Source organism: Xyrauchen texanus, chromosome 17 (assembly GCF_025860055.1).
Source record: "Xyrauchen texanus isolate HMW12.3.18 chromosome 17, RBS_HiC_50CHRs, whole genome shotgun sequence".
NCBI classification, from domain to species: domain Eukaryota; kingdom Metazoa; phylum Chordata; class Actinopteri; order Cypriniformes; family Catostomidae; genus Xyrauchen; species Xyrauchen texanus.
Genome location: NC_068292.1, coordinates 33,177,513 through 33,195,911, shown reverse-complemented (window position 1 = coordinate 33,195,911; position 18,399 = coordinate 33,177,513). Strand labels below are relative to the sequence as shown.

General features: G+C 37.8%; 1 protein-coding gene across 1 annotated transcript in view; it reads right to left on the bottom strand.

The window, feature by feature from the left end:
• Window positions 1–17,303, bottom strand: part of LOC127658171 (MAP7 domain-containing protein 1-like) — a 54,140-nt gene extending 36,837 nt beyond the window's left edge. Inside the window, 1 exon segment of the mRNA XM_052147315.1 lies at window positions 16,925–17,303. Within this exon segment, the coding sequence (XP_052003275.1) occupies window positions 16,925–17,021 (97 nt within the window). The 5' untranslated portion in view covers window positions 17,022–17,303.
• Between the last annotated feature and the right edge of the window lie 1,096 nt (window positions 17,304–18,399).

Sequence of the window (18,399 nt, the reverse complement as noted above, 5' to 3'; positions counted from 1 at the left end):
CTAGAGGGATAAGAACCAGTCAATCTTCATTCCAAAACTACAGCAAACACTTGAGTATATTTGTCTACTGTAACCAACTAGATGTGTGATTACGCAAAAGATTCATTCGCAGTTGCATTCCTTAGAGATTAAATCCAGACTGATTTGTTTGATTTGCACACATGATCCATAACAGACTTCTGGTACAGCAAAAGATATGACTAAAGCAAGAATCATGCCTCAAGACAACTTGATACCTCATCTAACCTGCAATGAATTGATTATTGATCATTGGTTATGAAATATAAGATGTGACTCTGGACATTTGGATAGCACAACCTATCGAACAGTCTGTAGTTCAGTCATAGATTTGTTTTCAAATGTGAAAAATTAAAGCTGCTGTAACCTTTTGTGTGGTAAAATACTTTCTCCAATCCAAGCTCAGTATGCAGACACAATTTTAAATAAGCAATTCATGGGTTAATTTTCTCGAAACCTTTAAGTACTGAGTCTCTGTAAAGCTCTTAAAATTCCTCAATCTTGTAGGGCTGGGTTTTTCCAACTACCTTAAAATACAATATATGTACATTGCGATGATACATCCTTGGACAGAGCAAAAATGTTTAATAGTTTATGAAAATTGTTCAGATTATGAATTTTTGTCAAATGATACAGAATAATTTGAGAACAAATCACACTACATCAATGGGATGTTTTTTAATGAGGAAAGGTTACAGAATGCACCTTTAAGAACATGATATCATCCCAGACAAGTTTCTGAAAAACAGGTAGGAGGTTAGACATATGATCACCTAGTTTTTCACTGATAAGATAGTGACCTGGGTCAGAGTCCAATTTGATTTTGGTAAACAATACAAACACCATTACAGTAGACAGGCTAAGAGAACACATATGTGCTCCTCTGTGTCACATTACCTACTAAAAATAAAATCAGTCAAGCAAATATGAAAACATCCTGATTTTACTTAGAGGGATGGTAGTGTTGTCTCAATCTCACCATGCCTATTCAGATGCCATGAGGCAGAAGAGTCATCCGGATTGACTTTTTTTCCCAGGGGAGAATGGGATTGGGCTATGCGGCCCTGAATGAGGGGAGTCTGTAAGTTTTAGAGTGACTAATATTTGGAAGTTGGAACTTGCAACTGTGAATGAAATTGCCTGACGATTGCAGTTTTCTTTTCTGTTTTAACGCATTTCCTATTGGAACAGGAAGTTTGGGTGGGACATGCTCTGTTAAAGGGATTTTGTTTTAATAGTCAGTTGCAGGGGGAAGGACATTCTCATTCAAGAGAGCATTTGATCTCTCTAAAGAGATCCGGGAAGAGCAACATTTGTCATCAATTTTTCTCTTCAATTTCCCCAAAGAAAGTGTACATTTTAAATGCGTATGCCTGCTACATTACAGATAGTTGTCCTCAACATTATTACACATGTCTAAAACGAACAAATTTACCAACATTTTAATTTCATCAGGTCTTCAAACTCAAATTCTCCTTTAACCCTGAGGTCTGCCTAAAGAAAGATTTGACTATAATCCAATTAACTCTCTGCACTGGCATTACAAGTTGTCCAGGGACAAACCATGTAAACGCTGCCATGCAATGCATTATTAATTTTAAGCTAAAAATAGTAACCTTTTAGAACACTAGACATGATATAATAAAAAGTTATTTAGCATTAAAAGGCCACACAGATCTGGGTTGCATGCATAAAATATTGCCTCTACAGACATTAGCATGATAATTCTTCTAGTAGACATTTCACAGTGAGGATACTGCAACATGGAGAAAATTTTAATTTTGCATTTGGTATGTAGTTACAAATATTAGTTTGCTGTAATTATAAGAAAACACAATGGGCTGAAAGACCAACTAGAGAGGGGCTAAAATGGGACACATTATTTATAGTCTTTTACAATTCATTGAACAGATGTTGTCTTATCCAAGATGACATTCAGTACATGTTCATTACACATAAGTGTAGTGACACTCTTGAAGAAAGGTTGAGTGTCTTGGAGGGCAAGTAGGGGTGGGTAAAAATGTAGTTTTTCCAATTAATCGCAATCTTAATTTGAACAATCCCGATACTGATTCTTAAAACGAAAAAGAGATTTGCAACCAAATTTCGTGATTTGTGACTAAAGTGAATATATTTGGCACCTGGCTGGTAAATGTTTACATTTCACTCACCAGCAATTGTGTAGTTTATTTATGAGGTGTTGTGAAGCAGCGAGATATCAGTGTGTTGTGAGTAAAAATTGTTTAGTGTAACGTGTGTCCAAGATGAGATCCATGCAACCCAATGGTCATTGAATACTGTCTCTTGTAATAGCCTACTCTTTCTGTCCTTTAAGTGGCGGTAACAGTAGGCTTTGAGAACACAATTCTTTTTTATTTTTTCAAAAAAAATTCAGACAACGCTACGAACCAGGTTATGATGTCACAAGGGAGGGCTTCTATTATAAGTAAATAATGAATCACAAATAACAAATAATATTTTATTAATTAAGTCTACTCACTTTCTTGCAACCAAAAGTATCGCATCTTTGAAATGTGTATCCTTTTAATTGAGCCAAGAGGTCAGCATGTGGCATTTCAGTCTCCATTTGGTCACACGTCATCTTGTTGTACGAATTCACGGTTCAGAGTCCACTAAGTTTGAACTTTGGTACGCAGCGTAGTACAGAATTTTTTCGAATGATTGTACGTTTCTGCTCTGCTGCATTCGAATGCGTTTGAATGGGAGTGAATGGAGCGCGTAGTGTAGTGTGACCGCCGCTTTACAGTCAGTTGTTGATCGAAAAACTACTGTACAAAAAAACATTTAAATTTAATCATGCATCGCACAGATGAGTTAAAGTCATTAGATTCCTCTCTAGTTAACATGCACTCATTTAAAGGTGCTGTTTACAGAAATGTTTAAATTAAAATTTAAAGAGACAGTACTGGTTTTAGCATGTGTTCAACAAATCAATGTAAATAGAACAAATTATGCAATTTAACAATAAATATGTAACAAAAACTATATATGAAATAAAATATCTTATTTATTGATTGAATAAATTTATTTGTTCATTTTCTAAAAGCCAAAATGTGACAAATTATAAAATACAATTAGTGAAATTAATATTTTCCTAATGTACACTGTTAAAAGGTCCCCTGTATAATTTAACAGCATTAGCTGAATAATATTTTTTTATATAGCAAAAGGGACATTATAACTTAAATAAACCCATATGAATCAATATTGAATCTAATCTAATCGAAATCAGAATTGAAAGCTTGTGAATCGGAATCAAATTGAATCGGGAATTCTAAATCAATACTCAGCCCTATGCATAAGATAATCCATGTGCCTAGTTTTTCAAATGTGTGTACCATTGACAAAAATTAAAGCAGAGGAGACATTTTTTAATTTTTATTAATTGGAACAAGACCTGAGCCAGTGGAATTTATTTCCATGACTATCAAGCAATGTCACCATAAAGCTGTGCCATGAAATTACAGGGACAATTTCCCTGGAGTAAACTGGAATTAAGCGCTTTGCTCATGGACACTATGTTGATGGCTAATGGCCTGCTACCTGGTGGGAACAGACCTAACAACCTTTTGATTACTAGATTTGCACTTTACCACCTACACTACATATTGTATAATTACATGAAAAGTAATGTAATAGCTACAGTACCATAATCGTGAAATAGCCACCCATATCTACCATATCAAGTCAAGTGGTTTTTATTGTCGTTTCAACCATATACAGTTAGTACAGTACACAGCAAAACGAGACAACGTTCCTCCAGGACCATGGTGCTACATAAAAACAACAAAGGACCAACATTGGACCACGTGAGACTACACAACGAAATAAAATACCTATATAAACTACCTATATATACCTATATAAAGTGCACGTGCAAACATGTGCAAAAAGTACAGGACAGTACAACAAATTACTGACAATGAACAGGACAATAGACAGTGCAGCGCCGACCAGTACTCAGTAGTGCAAAAAGATAACAGTTTCTAAAAATGTAAACATAACATACTATGAGATAATGTTCTATGCACATAGCAGTTATTGAGGTAGCAGACAGTTATAAAGTGACAGTAATTAAAGTGCAACTCAGGACACGTGTGTGTCAAACCAGTCTCTGAGTATTGAGGAGCCTGATGGCTTGGGGGAAGAAGCTGTTACACAGTCTGGCCGTGAGGGCCCGAATGCTTCGGTACCTCTTGCCAGACGGGAGGAGGGTAAAGAGTTTGTGTGAGGGGTGTGTGGGGTCGTCCACAATGCTGGTTGCTTTGCGGATACAGTGTTTTTTGTGAATGTCTTTGATGGAGGGAAGAGAGACCAAAAGGCACAAAAGGTGAAGCATCTGCCATTTTTGAACAACATACATACTGTTGGGCCTTATGTACTCAGATAAGAGACAAAGGCAGGCCCACATACAGTCAAAGCCTGACTGCGGCCTGTAGGAACACTCAAAGCCTGATAACACAAATGGCGCCAAAATCAAACAAAGGGAGTCCTAAACAGACTACAGATCCTATCAAGCCTTGCTCACTTTACACCAATCAGTGAAATTCTGAAGGATCAAACTCTCAACTCCTATTAGATTAAATGCACAACTGAAAACATCCCTCAACTAGGGCTGAAACGATTAGTCGATGTTATCAACAATGTCGACAATAAAAAATTGACAACAAAATGTTTGGTTGTCGAATAGTCGTTTGATCTAATTTAATGTAACTAAATGTGAGATCACTAAACTTTAATGATGAGCAGCACTGCAGCTCTCACCTGACTTGAAAAAGGCTCACAGTCCAAATGCAGTCTAAACTTTCCAAACAGCTTCAGGTGATTCAGGCAAATTATGAGGGAATTATAATGCAAAAATACAAAGTAAGTAAATACAGAAGCACTCTCGTTGTGTAAGCGCAGCTGCTGCTCCGCTGAATCAAAACTTGCATGTCGAGCGTCTTTAAATGTATTATTTTAACTACGGTTACCACAAATGAGATTTGCTGTGTTGTCATCCAACCACATTGGGCTGTTTGTGCATTTCCACCATCTCGGGTGAGACCGGCACACTGAGTTTATCCATTAAAAAAAAAAAACAATGACCAGGGTGGATTACGAGCCATTCACCGAATCTCTGAGTGATAAAACGAACAGTTGCATTCTCTCCCACGATCGCTAAAACCAGTTCGATGTAGTCAATCGGTTCTCTCTCTCTCTCTCTCAAACATACCCACACACACATTTGGCGAGCAGATAACTTGGCGATAGAGCCCATCTTTGTCCCTAATTTCTCGTACCAGCAGAGAGACATGTTAAACTGGCAGACACCATTAATGAGTCTCTCCGCCCACATTCACAGGCCGGAAACCTCGTCCGCCATTTTGTGTCGTCCTTCTCTCCTTACACACACCCACACGCACAAACATGTTCCTCTCATGTATTATAGGCTTATCTGTTACCATATCTAATCATCTTACTGTTTAGGATGTCAGAAGTTTATCGACTGCATTGAATTGATTATTAATTGATATTACTGCACAAATAAACTTTGTTATACTTTAAAGAGAAACATTTTAGCATTGTTCTGCATGCACCTGTGCAAGGGCTGGCAGGGGATGTCAGTGCTCGGATTCAAGCCTTCATTGTTTACCTTTTGAATGTTTCTCCAGATGTCAACTTTCCTAAGAGAACAATATATTGAGACTGCTATACTGTCTGGTTATTAGTCCCTGATTCCAGGGTGGTGCCTTGGCAATATTAATCCTTATTAATATTCTATTTGATTTTGATCATTGATAGTTATCTTTAATGATTTTTTATTTGAAGGATTAATAAATAATGTTGATTCTAATCAATGATCTATTTATTTTAATAATTATATTTGTTAATTAATAATTATTGATAATAACCAAACCGGTTCCAGAATGAAGCACCAAACTTACATAAAAGATAAAAAGGTTGGTGTTTTGCAGAAATGCTAAAAAAAAGAAAGGAGTAGTGTGCTATTTTGCAGAGAATGTATTCATAAAATAAATGTTATAAACCTAATTTCTCATTTGTGCAGACTAGTTAAAAAAAATTATAAACAAATTAAAATAGGAAAACATGCCATGGAGTTGCACTAAAACATGCAAATCACAGAAATCTGTTATAATGATCTAGGAGCAGTCTTGCCAAAAACAGAGTATTTATCATGACAAGCTTTTAGAGCAATATTCTTTCAAATATGGAAATGAGACAAACAGGGAGCCAGAAATGGAAGCAAGCAGTGACCGTTAAATCAAAGATCGGAAGAGGTGAGCGAGGGGGATGGGGGAGAACAGAAGAACCGGGAAGCCGACTGAGAATGGATCTGCATCTCATTTGGGGCCTAATGAATTACCTCATCCTCCACCCCTCCGGCCCCTCACCCCGTATGGATGATGTAAGCAGGCGGGACGCCCCTTCTGCAGGGAGTGAGGGGGAGAACCAGACTCACTGGAAACCCAGAGTAAACACCAGCTGCTGGCTCAAAGCCAGACAGAAGGGAGAGACTGTGGAGGTACAGTACTCCAAAGTTCTTGCTGTCTAGCTTTGTATTCAGTGTCATGTCAAAACAAATTGACTTTAGCTCCTTAGATTCAAGACTGAGGTGCTACAAGTACTGTACATGACAGGGTCAGGGACCGCATACTTCATAAATACACAGAAGATTTCCATGCCATTATGGTTGCACAACACACACAGGAGCTTAAACATATCATGGCTCATGAGCAAGAACAGTTGCATAGTTTAACTGCATGAGGAAGAGTAAGATGGAGGAGAGGAAAGGAAAGATATGGGTGAGTTATAGCAGAAGCCCAGGGTGCCATTATGTCCTTGTATTTATTCAGGGAGTTTAACAGAATCATGTATTTGCTACATTAAAGGGAAATAAATACTGTTATATGAAAGTAATATCACAGTGAAGGCCTATTAAATGGATAGTTCATCCAAAAATTACAATTATCTCATAATTTACTCACTTTTATGCCATCCCAGAAGTTTGACATTATTTCTTCTGTAGATAATAAATAAACAATATCACAATTGATTATAAAAATCCCAAATAACGATGTTTAAAATAATATTTCAGCTCTGTAGGTTCTTAGAATGCAAGTGAATTGTGGTCTGAACATTGAAGGTCCAAAATGAATAAAGGCAGCATAAAAGTAATCCATAAAACTCCATTGGTTTAATCCATGTCTTCTGAAGCGATATGATAGGTGTGGGTGAGAAACAGATAAAAATGTAAGCCCTTTTTTACTGCAAATCTACAATTTCACTTCCACATTCTGGTGTCAAAGTGACTTTCACATTCAGCAACTTACTGGTCAGAGCTGTTTAAAGATGGAGAATGAATGTAAAAAAGGTAACATCAGAGAACACATTTTTGGTGTGTCAAGATTTTTAAATGAAAATGCATCCCTACATTGTTCTAAACAGATTTTGCTTGTTCATTCAAATAAATAAATAATAATAATAATAATAATAATAATAATAATAATAATTTGTATCATGTGTCCGAAACCAAGCATTTTTGTAAAATGACCACTATGCTGTATAACTGACCATTTGTGTCAGGGTACTAAACACCCTGTCAGGACTTATTTTAATTTTAAATGTTTGTATAGTTGACCAGCTGACGGTACATTCTACCTTGTTTTTTTTTACACCATACCATTTTTTCACTCTGGGAAAATAGTTGTACTATTTTTTTATAGAAAGGCCTGTTGTTATTTTTTTTTTGCCAATTTTCCTTTGCAATTTGTGCCACTTTGTCCCATTCATCTCAGTGTGGATAGGCCTTTAGAAGCTGCTATCTACAGCTACTATCTACAGGGGCGGCTGTGTCTCAGGTGGTAGAGTGGGTTGTCCACTAATCGCAGGAATGGCGGTTCGATTCCCGGCCCACACCACTCCACATGCCGAAGTGTCCTTGTGCAAGACACCGAACCCCAAGTTGCTCCCAATGACAGGCTAGTGCCTTGCATGGCAGCTCTGCCATCACTGGTGTGTGCGAATGGGTAAAGGAAACGCGGTGTAAAGCGCTTTGAATGCCCAGAAGGTTAAAAAGGCTCTATATAAGTGCAGACCATTTACCATTCATCTACTTAATTTTCAAAACATGCATTGTCACACAAGGATGTCTGCCATTCAGTGAATAACTTTCATTGATAAATGCCACTGTCCCTATCAAAACTACAGCCAAAATGAGATAAGACGGCAGTGTGTGGTTTTGAACCCAGCAGAAGGTTCCTTGGGTCTAAAGCCATAATGCCCTTCCATGGACCTTCCAAAGGAAGAGCTTCACAGGAAGTAACAAGGTCTCTATGTGGCAGCACTTCACATAAGATGAAAGTCAATACTGGCATGCAGGGATGGATGCCATTCATAACTTCCTGCTCTGACACAATGAAGGCTCTCCCCTGGAGACTAGAGCAATGCGTTACATATTCAAGGTCTTTTGTCATATAAGTAGCCTATATGGGAGCTTACTTTACTCTACTTACTAATTTAACAGCAGACACAAAATCAACATATTAGATGTACCGAATTTAGGTGTCTAAATATCACAGCTGATATTTAGTTTAAAGCAGCACAAACACAGCTCAGCAAGTGTTACATGCAATGAATACTCTTTCAACTTAATTAAAGAGGTGTCTATTCTTGTAACAAAGAGAAGAGTAACTTCTTGTTCCTTTAGTGATAGAATGTTATATCGGCCAGTCTGAATTTGGGGATTTCCTTTAGATAATTTTTTGTGCCTACTTTGTTTTTGTTTTTTGTTTTTTTTTATTCAGTCACATCATCCACCTTGACTAGATATGATAGTCTAGATATTATGCATCTACAGTATATCATCAGCCATTAGAAATATTGTTCACCTCAATGAAATTTCAAGACTGCAAAATTATTTATATGACAATGCAAATCAGAACCTTCACAAAGGTTCACTTTAAGCCAGCATGCATGCATGGCCTAGCCTGAATATAGGGCAACAATTCAAACAAGTCTGGAGATTTTGCTTAGTTCTGTGTTTAGGTTTCCAGCCGCACCCAACAACCCAGAGTCCATCCCTGCAGAAGCCTAAATTATGAGTTCCACATACACACCCAAACCACCACTAAAACTCTTGCACAGACTGTTAACAGACAGCAATATAATTAGCAAATTAAACATATGAGCTGAACTATCTGACGAAACATGAGGGTTTAAGAATACATATAAACCATTAGTCAATAATCAAACAAAAATGGCAGCTAATTTGGTTTGGGGAAAAGGAAAGGTCATCTGACAGGATCTTGATTATTTGTTGAGCCGTTCGGATCCATATTAGTTACTGCAAGCTATGTACTGCTGGTTCCATGGTCAAAGCAATAGACCAAATATAGCAACTACCAAAAGCCTTTCTGAGGCTGTGAAGTCAGCATCATACTAAAAGTCTGACATATCCATTAGAGGGTTCCAATAAATCTATTACTGTAACATCCAAGATTGAGTTCATCTTCTGTTTGTACATCTAAAACGTATCACCTTTAGGACATATTGACATTTTTGCTTTATGCTTCGTCCAGACTTCTAAAGTGCACTAAATTATAATACAAAGCCGGAGTTGTGGCACAGTGGGTAGTGCATATCCTTATGCCAAGGGCCTTGTGCTTAAAGGGATAGTCCACCCAAAAATGAAAATTCTGTCATAATTTTGAGGTTCGTTTTCACCTCAGCTGACAAATCAGTTTGCTACTGAACTTAATTCTATACAAACACTTAATTCTTGGATGAATTAACACTTAAAAGGTGACACAGTTTCATACACGGCCTGTGTTGTGTCCCGATCCAATTCCCCCTCACTGTCCTCTCTTCTTTTCTTCAGCCATATACTATTAAAAGGCCATAAAAGACAAAGTACAATATAAAGCCTGCATGTATGACAACAATGCACTTGAAACTCAGGTCAGTGGCATTTAGTTGCGTCAGGCTAGCTCTGACATTACAAATCAGCTGACTATGATTACAGTCTGTCTGCTTCATGATATGATTTTCTCACTTCCAGTCCTCTCAGAAGAACCAGGCTGGAAATCCTGCCTTTGACAACACACAGGGAGTCTAAAGTGGAGTACAGCTTTTACATAATAAAATTAGGACATGTCAAAAGGTCAAAATATGGAATTCTCACAGACAGAGAGTAAAAGAGCAGAAAAAGTGACAAACAGGAATGTCCTGATTCAATTCCCAGGCTCCCTGTGCTTTGACCTTTAAACTTCACACCACATAAGGGACAATATGACAAAAAAAATTTGACTCAGGTATTTGAAAGGCTCTTCCAGATTTTTCAGTGCATACTTCAGTGCAATTGCTCTGTTCTAAAACCTAGTGAGCTTCCTATCTAGAAAGCATTTTAAAGGCATATTTTATCCAATAATGAAAAAAGTTTATTTCCATGCATTGCATTTTTATTCCATACAATGAAAGTGAATGGTGACTGAGGCTAAAATACTGCCTTGCATCTCCTTTTGTGTTCCACGGAAGACAAAGTAATGAAAAAAAGAATAATCCTGTATGCCCACTATAATCCTATAGACCACGTTTACATGTGAAACGGGAGCCAGCTGGTAGATAGCTGTGCAGTGTGTAAACCTCACTCTCCTGACCTAAAGTGGTACACTAGCGACTGACGCTAGAGGCTGTAGCCTTTAGCCTCCTCATTAGCGCACCCGCCTCCCACGGCGGTTCGAGTCCCGTTCGGAGCGGGGCGACCAGGGAAGGTTACAATGGTGCCGTGACCCAGATGAGAGTAAGGTTTAGGGGGGTGAGTGTAATGGGAGCCAGCTGGTAGATAGCTGTGCAGTGTGTAAACCTCACACTCCTGACCTCAAGAGGTGCACTAGTGACTGACGCTAAAGGCTTGTAAGTGCACCCGCCTCCCACGCCGGAGATGCTGGTTCAAGTACCGTTCGGAGCAGGGTGACCAGGGCTGGTTCCACATGCACTTAAGGAAACCCTTATTCCAGGGTTTTAGAAGAAAATTACATCCTGAAATGTAATGTAAACTAGAACGCTGATTGTCTTATGCCGTTTAAGGGATTAAGAGAAAGAAGTTTAACACCTAGGTTTCACTCAGAGAACGTGGTTTAATGTGGTCATGTAAACGCATAAGCGGTTTGATGGGTGTTTGAAGAGCATGCCTTCAACAGAACGGACCACAAGACAGCACCATGATATGCAGAAAAGGATAGCGAACAAGAAAGAAATTAATAATGCTATTGAGGCAATGCATAGATCTTTTAGGGCCAGAGACAAAACATAATATCTCATCTGCGTAGAGTAAAATTTTACGCACCACACCTCCTACGAAAATACCTGAAAAATCACCCTCTTTCGGCTGCTAATGCTTCCAGGGCAAGATAGAACAGCAAAGGGGAGAGAGGACAGCCTTGCCAGGTTCCCCAAAAAAGTTCAAAATAATCTGAAATAAATTAATTAGTTTGCACTGCCACTGACGGATGTTTATAGAGTAACTTAAATCCACCCAATTAAAGTGTTCACAAACCTGTAAATTAACTAAAAAATTCCATTCTACCATGTCAAATGCCTTCTCGGCGACAAGTGAGACAGCAGCAATCAGGGTCTGATCTTTCTCTTCTGACCACATAATATATATAAAATGTCTAATATTATCAAAAGACTATGACGCACTACGTCGCAATATCTTGATCTAGGTCATGAGGCACGCTGTCATTATCAACTGGACCCCTGCCACCTTGATCCTGCAAGGCATCAGATGTGTGCAAACATAAATGCTTTCTAATGTTCCCACAGACCGACTATTTCAAATTATGTTGCTGTGCAGAAAGCTACTTACTGACCAAGCCACATGTATACGGTATTATAGAGTATGGCGCTTATACAGTGCATGTAATCCGGAACGTTGTTTTCTTGCAATAACCCCGCTTTCTTGCAATAAGCTGCTTTCTGATGTCCATGTAAATGTAGTCATTGAAATCGTGCAGAGCCTTTGTTGCAACAGAGATGATGGCAGTGCATTCATTGAACATGTCCTGTGTCATACTGTGACCAATGCCTTCATCCAATGAGAGAGAGAAAGAGAGAGATTTGGAAACTGTCGATCTGTAATCACTCCATGTCTGAGCACTGTGATTTTCACCATCTGTGTGCTACACGGGAAAGGAGACCTGACGTGATTCCATCTGTATGCAGGCATGAGCCCTGGAATCCTGTCACACTGTTTCTTCCTCTCACGCTCACTCGTTTGCTCCTCAGCTGAACAGAAGACACACATTCAGAGTGGAATATTTAACATTCTTAGCACTCCATGGCCACACGAATAAACACAGTGTCTGCTGTCAAATGATGGACAGGAATGCTGTGATCAAAGTAACTAGATCTCTATTACGATAAAACATCACAATCCTATTATGATTGTTGGCTCATTTTCAACTGAAAACATAGGGAGTACAGCGTTAAGCTTTTCCAAATTTTGTATTCTGCAAATCACGATGTATTTGTTATTCAAAGGAATAAGATTACCAATGCTACACAGGAGATTAATCAAATCCTTTTTTCAATACAAACTTTTATATGCATTGTACAAATCAAAACCGATTAATCAGCTATTCAGAAAGCTTATTTGATGTGCAATATTTTTGGGTGGTTGGGATCATGCAAATTAAATGAACTGGATTAATCCTCTGAAAGACAGAAGGGGGATATATACAGTTAAAATTGAGCAAAATTATTCAGTTAAAGGATATGGAGTTATTGCACCCTGAATGTGGCCTTGAAAATGTCTTTCATCCATATTTCCTTCCTATTTTCAGGGTCTGACAACATTCAAATCGTCTGAGAGGATTAATGACTCCAGAGACACACTTTCTAGGCCAGATTTGTTGCAGTGGAGAAACGTATCTATTCCTCAGGCTACGTGTGTGCTCTAGTTGCACACAGATGAACACTGTCGAGTGGTTGGGATTTATAAAATTTGATCATTTGGATTGTTTAATGCCAATTAAACACATTCCCCCTCCAGGTTGTGTGACATCTGCGTGATGCCTATACGTAAAATATTTCCCACCATGCTTAAACAAGAAACCAATTAATTATGTGCCAATCACATTACAGGACATCATGCAAGACTACATATTGCAAGGCTTTGGTCACCTAACCAATGCTCAATGCTATCATACAAATAAATCAATGTTGTCAACCCAAAAAAGGGGGACATTTTTAGCATATTATGTAAGGGCTCATTGGTTCAGAGTTTTGGAAGTGAATGAATGATATTGTTTCACAGACGTAACAGAGGGAGGGAGGTATACACAGAGCTGAAATGGGCACACACACATATTGAAACTGTTTTCACGAGACACTAAATATCTCACTTAGTCTAATCATTACTTATTGAACAAAACGATGTTATGCATTCTGCTTCACAAGATGCAATTTCTCTCAAGAGTAAAAATTCTGCTAGATCAAACCTATGTGATGATTTTCACTGACATAAGAAAAACTCAAAATGCCATTTAGCAGCAAAGTGAGATAAATTTAGCCTATTTTTTTGTTTTATTTTTACATTAATTATTTTATTATATTATATACCTTCTCGTACCGAATTGTTTTTGGAGTGCATGACAAAGCATCTTTTTGATTACAGAAATTCTAAAGGAACTGTTCAGATAAACTGATGTGCAATGGGATGCCTATTTACTAGTAGCAGCCAGCATATATTGATCACGATATACTGGCGAGCTTTCCTCCTTGAGTCAGTACCAAAATCTACCAACAGCCTTGTTAATACATTGTATTTTCTCAAAATTCAAAGCTATATTAACAAAGTAAAATAAGTGTGTCTAACTAATTTTGGCCATTCTGCTCTCTAGACATCGGCCATTGTAAATCCCATATAGTACGATCACTAGATCTGAAATTTTACTTGTTAGGCCTATACCTTTTGATTTAAGTTAGCCTGCAGAAAGAGTCTATAAACAAACCAAACAGGTGAAATGGGCCAGTAAAGTGTTGATTGATGAGTGTTTGGGGATGTGGTTTCATTGAGCAAGATGAACCTTAATGATTTGAACACAATAAAGACAGATTCTCAGGTTAACAAAGGAGAATTATAATGATAATGGACCAAACAGTGCAGACGGTCGAGGTGTAAAATGAAAGGCGGGGAGGGGAACTGAGTGGCACTCGTGCCTGAATGCAAACCTAAAGAAAAGAGAGATTAGAAGATGCACTTCAAAAGTCCTGACAGGGCAGAACTCCACACAGCGAACCTCATCAGACTGAAAACACCTCAGCTTGCATTCAGAACACACCGTTAACATTGTGCACTTAAATTGACATTGTATTTTTCTCAAACAATTTCATAATGTGCTCTTAAATGTGTGCTACAAAGCCATGTCTTGTTTTGCCTTTGGTATAAAATTGTAGAACCACAAAAGGTAATTAATTAGCCTAAAGGGACAATGTGAGCTCTTCAATGAAGCATTAAAAAGAAAGTTAAAGAGTAACAGTCGACCGAATTAATGAAATCCTCAAACATAAAAGCAACATCTTGTTCCAGTTTCTAAAAAAAAAAAAAGAAGAGAAAAGCACCAATCCCATTTTGATTTCAAAAAGCTCTGTTTAAAAGTTTGGCAAGTGACCATCAGGTCTCAGGGCATCCTTGTAGAAATGTTGACCATTTGAAAACACAAAAACAAGTGTTTTTAACCTAATTCCAGAGGTATGTACCTCAACCAAAGGAATGTACAGGTATAACAGATCCTCAAGATAATGTATCTCAAGAAGTAAGTTTCTAAAATCATTGGTGACACATCTGCAACAAATGGATCTGATATGATCTACAGGACGAACGATAGTGGATTTTGGCTATACCAATAACTAATGTGGTGGAAAAGGTAGATAACAGATTAATCGTCGATAGTTTTTCAAATCCATTTATATAATTTAAAAAATACTTTTAGCCTTTACTTACTATGATGGGTACAGACAAAGATCCCAAAAATAACCAGAAAAAATACATTTGAAACATAACACAGGACAATAAACAAGCCCAAAACCCCAAGGGACTAATATTTTTAAATGACGGAGACATGTATTTCACCAGATGAGTTTGTTCATTTTTCTTTTAATGCCCTTGCTTTAATTTAGAACACTTGATTTATCAAATCAAAATAACCAAATTTGCATTGAAGTGAGGATAAAAATATGAACAAATATTGTCAGTCCTTTGATATAACTGTAGAATCCTCCAGCGCTGGCCACAGAATAATAATAAAAGCACTGTTGGCATAGATTGTTTCAATAACACATAGTTCCAAAAACCAACTATCACCACTGATTAACCAGTAAAATCAATATATCGGTCAGCCTCTAATGCACAACATGCAAACGATCACAAACGTACAGCTTTCAAGTATCTTCATTGGTAACTACATGGAACTCAACATTCTGCAATACTCCGAACAAGCAAATCACTACAATTCTGCATTAAGGTTTTGTTTTAGGATAACTACTGTGCAAAAAAGAAAAAAAATAGATCGGAGGTCATTTTATTCAAACTGATGCTTTGAGTTAGAATCATGGATGGGTTGATTAAAACCTCCATGATCAGGGTGAGGAGGATACATCAAGCCAGAAGAAAAAGGAAACACAATATTATGATGCTGTACATGTGTTTTGCATTACATAAGCATCTTGATCAGAAGCCAGAGCCAAATGAAATTACACAGAATATGTGCAAACACCAACTCATCCTCTCAGGTACTCAATTTAAGGACTGGGCTTTAAATTGAGAGAGATATTAACTGTCATGTGCCAGTATATTAGAGCTTATCAGGACATGCATAATTGCCTGGTATATACAAAACCAATGGTTTATTTGTCTGCATAGGCTTGTTGTTACCAGGGTAGGATGTACTTCATAACATGTCTCCACTGCAGTTTCTGAGTTCAGGAGAGAAACCTACAAAAATTGTGGTTCTTGCTCAAATTAATACACAGCCCTTGTTGAAGCCTTTGAGGACCAAATTATCTCTTCTAAGGTTCTGAGAGCATTATATGGTTATATTTGTTGGGCTAGCAACAGTCGCTATGACTCCATTTATGATAAAGATGATGCTATCATAGTAACAGATTCATGATCAAACACCACAATCAAACTTGTGTGCACATTGAATAATTTTATGATGAATTAATCAATGAGCTCATTCGTCGTGTATTCTTACGTCATATGCTGCAAAGTGAAACTACTATAATCAAGCGTCACTTGATGTTGGCAAGTAAGCCCATGACACCAGCAAATAATGACAGATTGTATGCAGATCACTGTTATTTGATAATATCTGCCTGGTAAAAGCTGGCACTCAATTCTTAACTTTACAGAAATCTAATTCATGGTGCACTCAAACCGAATGGATTGTGCAATTCCCGCGTGAATAACTCATATAGTTCTTGGCCCCCATTAACACGTCACACGTGGATACAATGACGTCATAAACTGTACTTACTAAGGAAGGATTCAATAGAGTGTTAGGTAGCCTCATATAATAAAATGATGCTTACGGAATATCTGAGCATATGATTAGAATGTGATGTGTAGGCACCAAAACAGATATTTTGACTGAACTAAGACAACCGGTTGTTCTACCTTGTCATACATAATACATATTTTTCAAATCGTTCTTGATCTGGTGCTATGTGTTTAATGTATAATAATCACGGGAAGGTAAGAGTTTGCACTTTTAAACAAACTTACATTTCAATAATATTAATTCCATTCACATTTACGTACGTACGTACGTACACAGATCAGATATTGCCTTTTAAAAATATAAAAGGGATATAGACTTACGTGTTTCTGGTGGTGTTAATGGATTTATCCCCCGTGTGTCAAGATCGTTGCATTCCATTGTGTTCGTTAAATTATGCGAATTTTCCTCTTTGAACATTTATTCCTTCCTTCCAGGGAGGAAAAGGGAGAAACTTTCTTCGGTCGCTCCGGTTTTCCACAGACAAACCACGGCGAACGAAAAAGAAATCCCCAAAATAATGAACCGGGTGATTCTTTGAAAAGATTAAGGATGCGATAGACGCATGTAGAGCCAAATATCAATGTCCAGTCATAAAATTGTAGATTTTTCCCGGCTTCATGGAGCGGTGAGACTGAATAAACTTTCTAACACACAGCTGACATGGCTCTTCCGTCTACCGCTCTGAAGGTGATGGCACGCTGGCTGCTCATTGTGAGCTGAACATTCGCAAACAAATCATTCTTTTGAATCAACTCTTTTTTAATGATTCGGACGAATCGATTCAGACAAATCGCAAAGCTAAAAGCGTCTCGATGGGCCGAAGGAATAATTTTTTCAACGTAAAAATGTGCGAGGCGAGTAAAAATATTGTTAATGTACATTCATATATTGGGAACACTATTGTTAATTAAGTTTCTGACAAGATTGTTAACAGTAATGTTGAAATAACAACACGACGTAAACTATTTAACCAAATACACCAGGAAACAAATTGGTAAACAATTTTATAACTAAAAATGAAGCTTAGATGCCAAGAGGGGACTTCTGTCAAATCAATTGAACGATGAATCAGTTTGTTTAACTGGTTCATTCGTCCAAACGAACCGATTCTCAAAAATGCATCGGACCTCCTAATGCTGCTGAACGCCGTCCCAACTCGGCCTTCAGTGTAGATTGTACCACTTTGTTGAGTAGGGGTGGACTCTGGATGAGATCATTTTCAAATCACCAGTCATAGTTAATACCTTTTAGAGATTAAAACTTTAGTTCAGTCAAATCTTGAAAATATATATAGGGCCTACACATATTTTTATTTGGGAAGCTTGGTGTAGTACAGTGGACTATTTTACGTTTCAAACATGCTTTTAGTCAAGTCATTTTTATTTGTATAGTGCTTTTCACAACTCTTCATTTCAAAGCAGCTTTACAAAAAATAATGTATTAACAGAAAATTAAACTGTAATATCTATAAAGTCTTAGAATCGTCATTGTGCAGTTTGATTAAATATAATTGTGCATGGTGCATTCTTCTTCCTCTTTCAGCTACTGCCGTTAGGGGTTGCCACAGCGGACCATCCGTCAGTGGCTGGGGGACTCTCACTCACACCTATGGGGCCATTTAGAGTCTCCAATTTACTTAACCTGCATGTTTTTGGACTTGTGGGGTAAATCCGGTGGAAACCCATGTGTACACGGGGGAACATGTAAGCTCCACACAGAAAGGCCTAGTTTCTGGTGTTGTATTGAATTGTGTTCCCTGTCGGAATCTGTTTCCCCCTTGCCCAGATAGGGTATG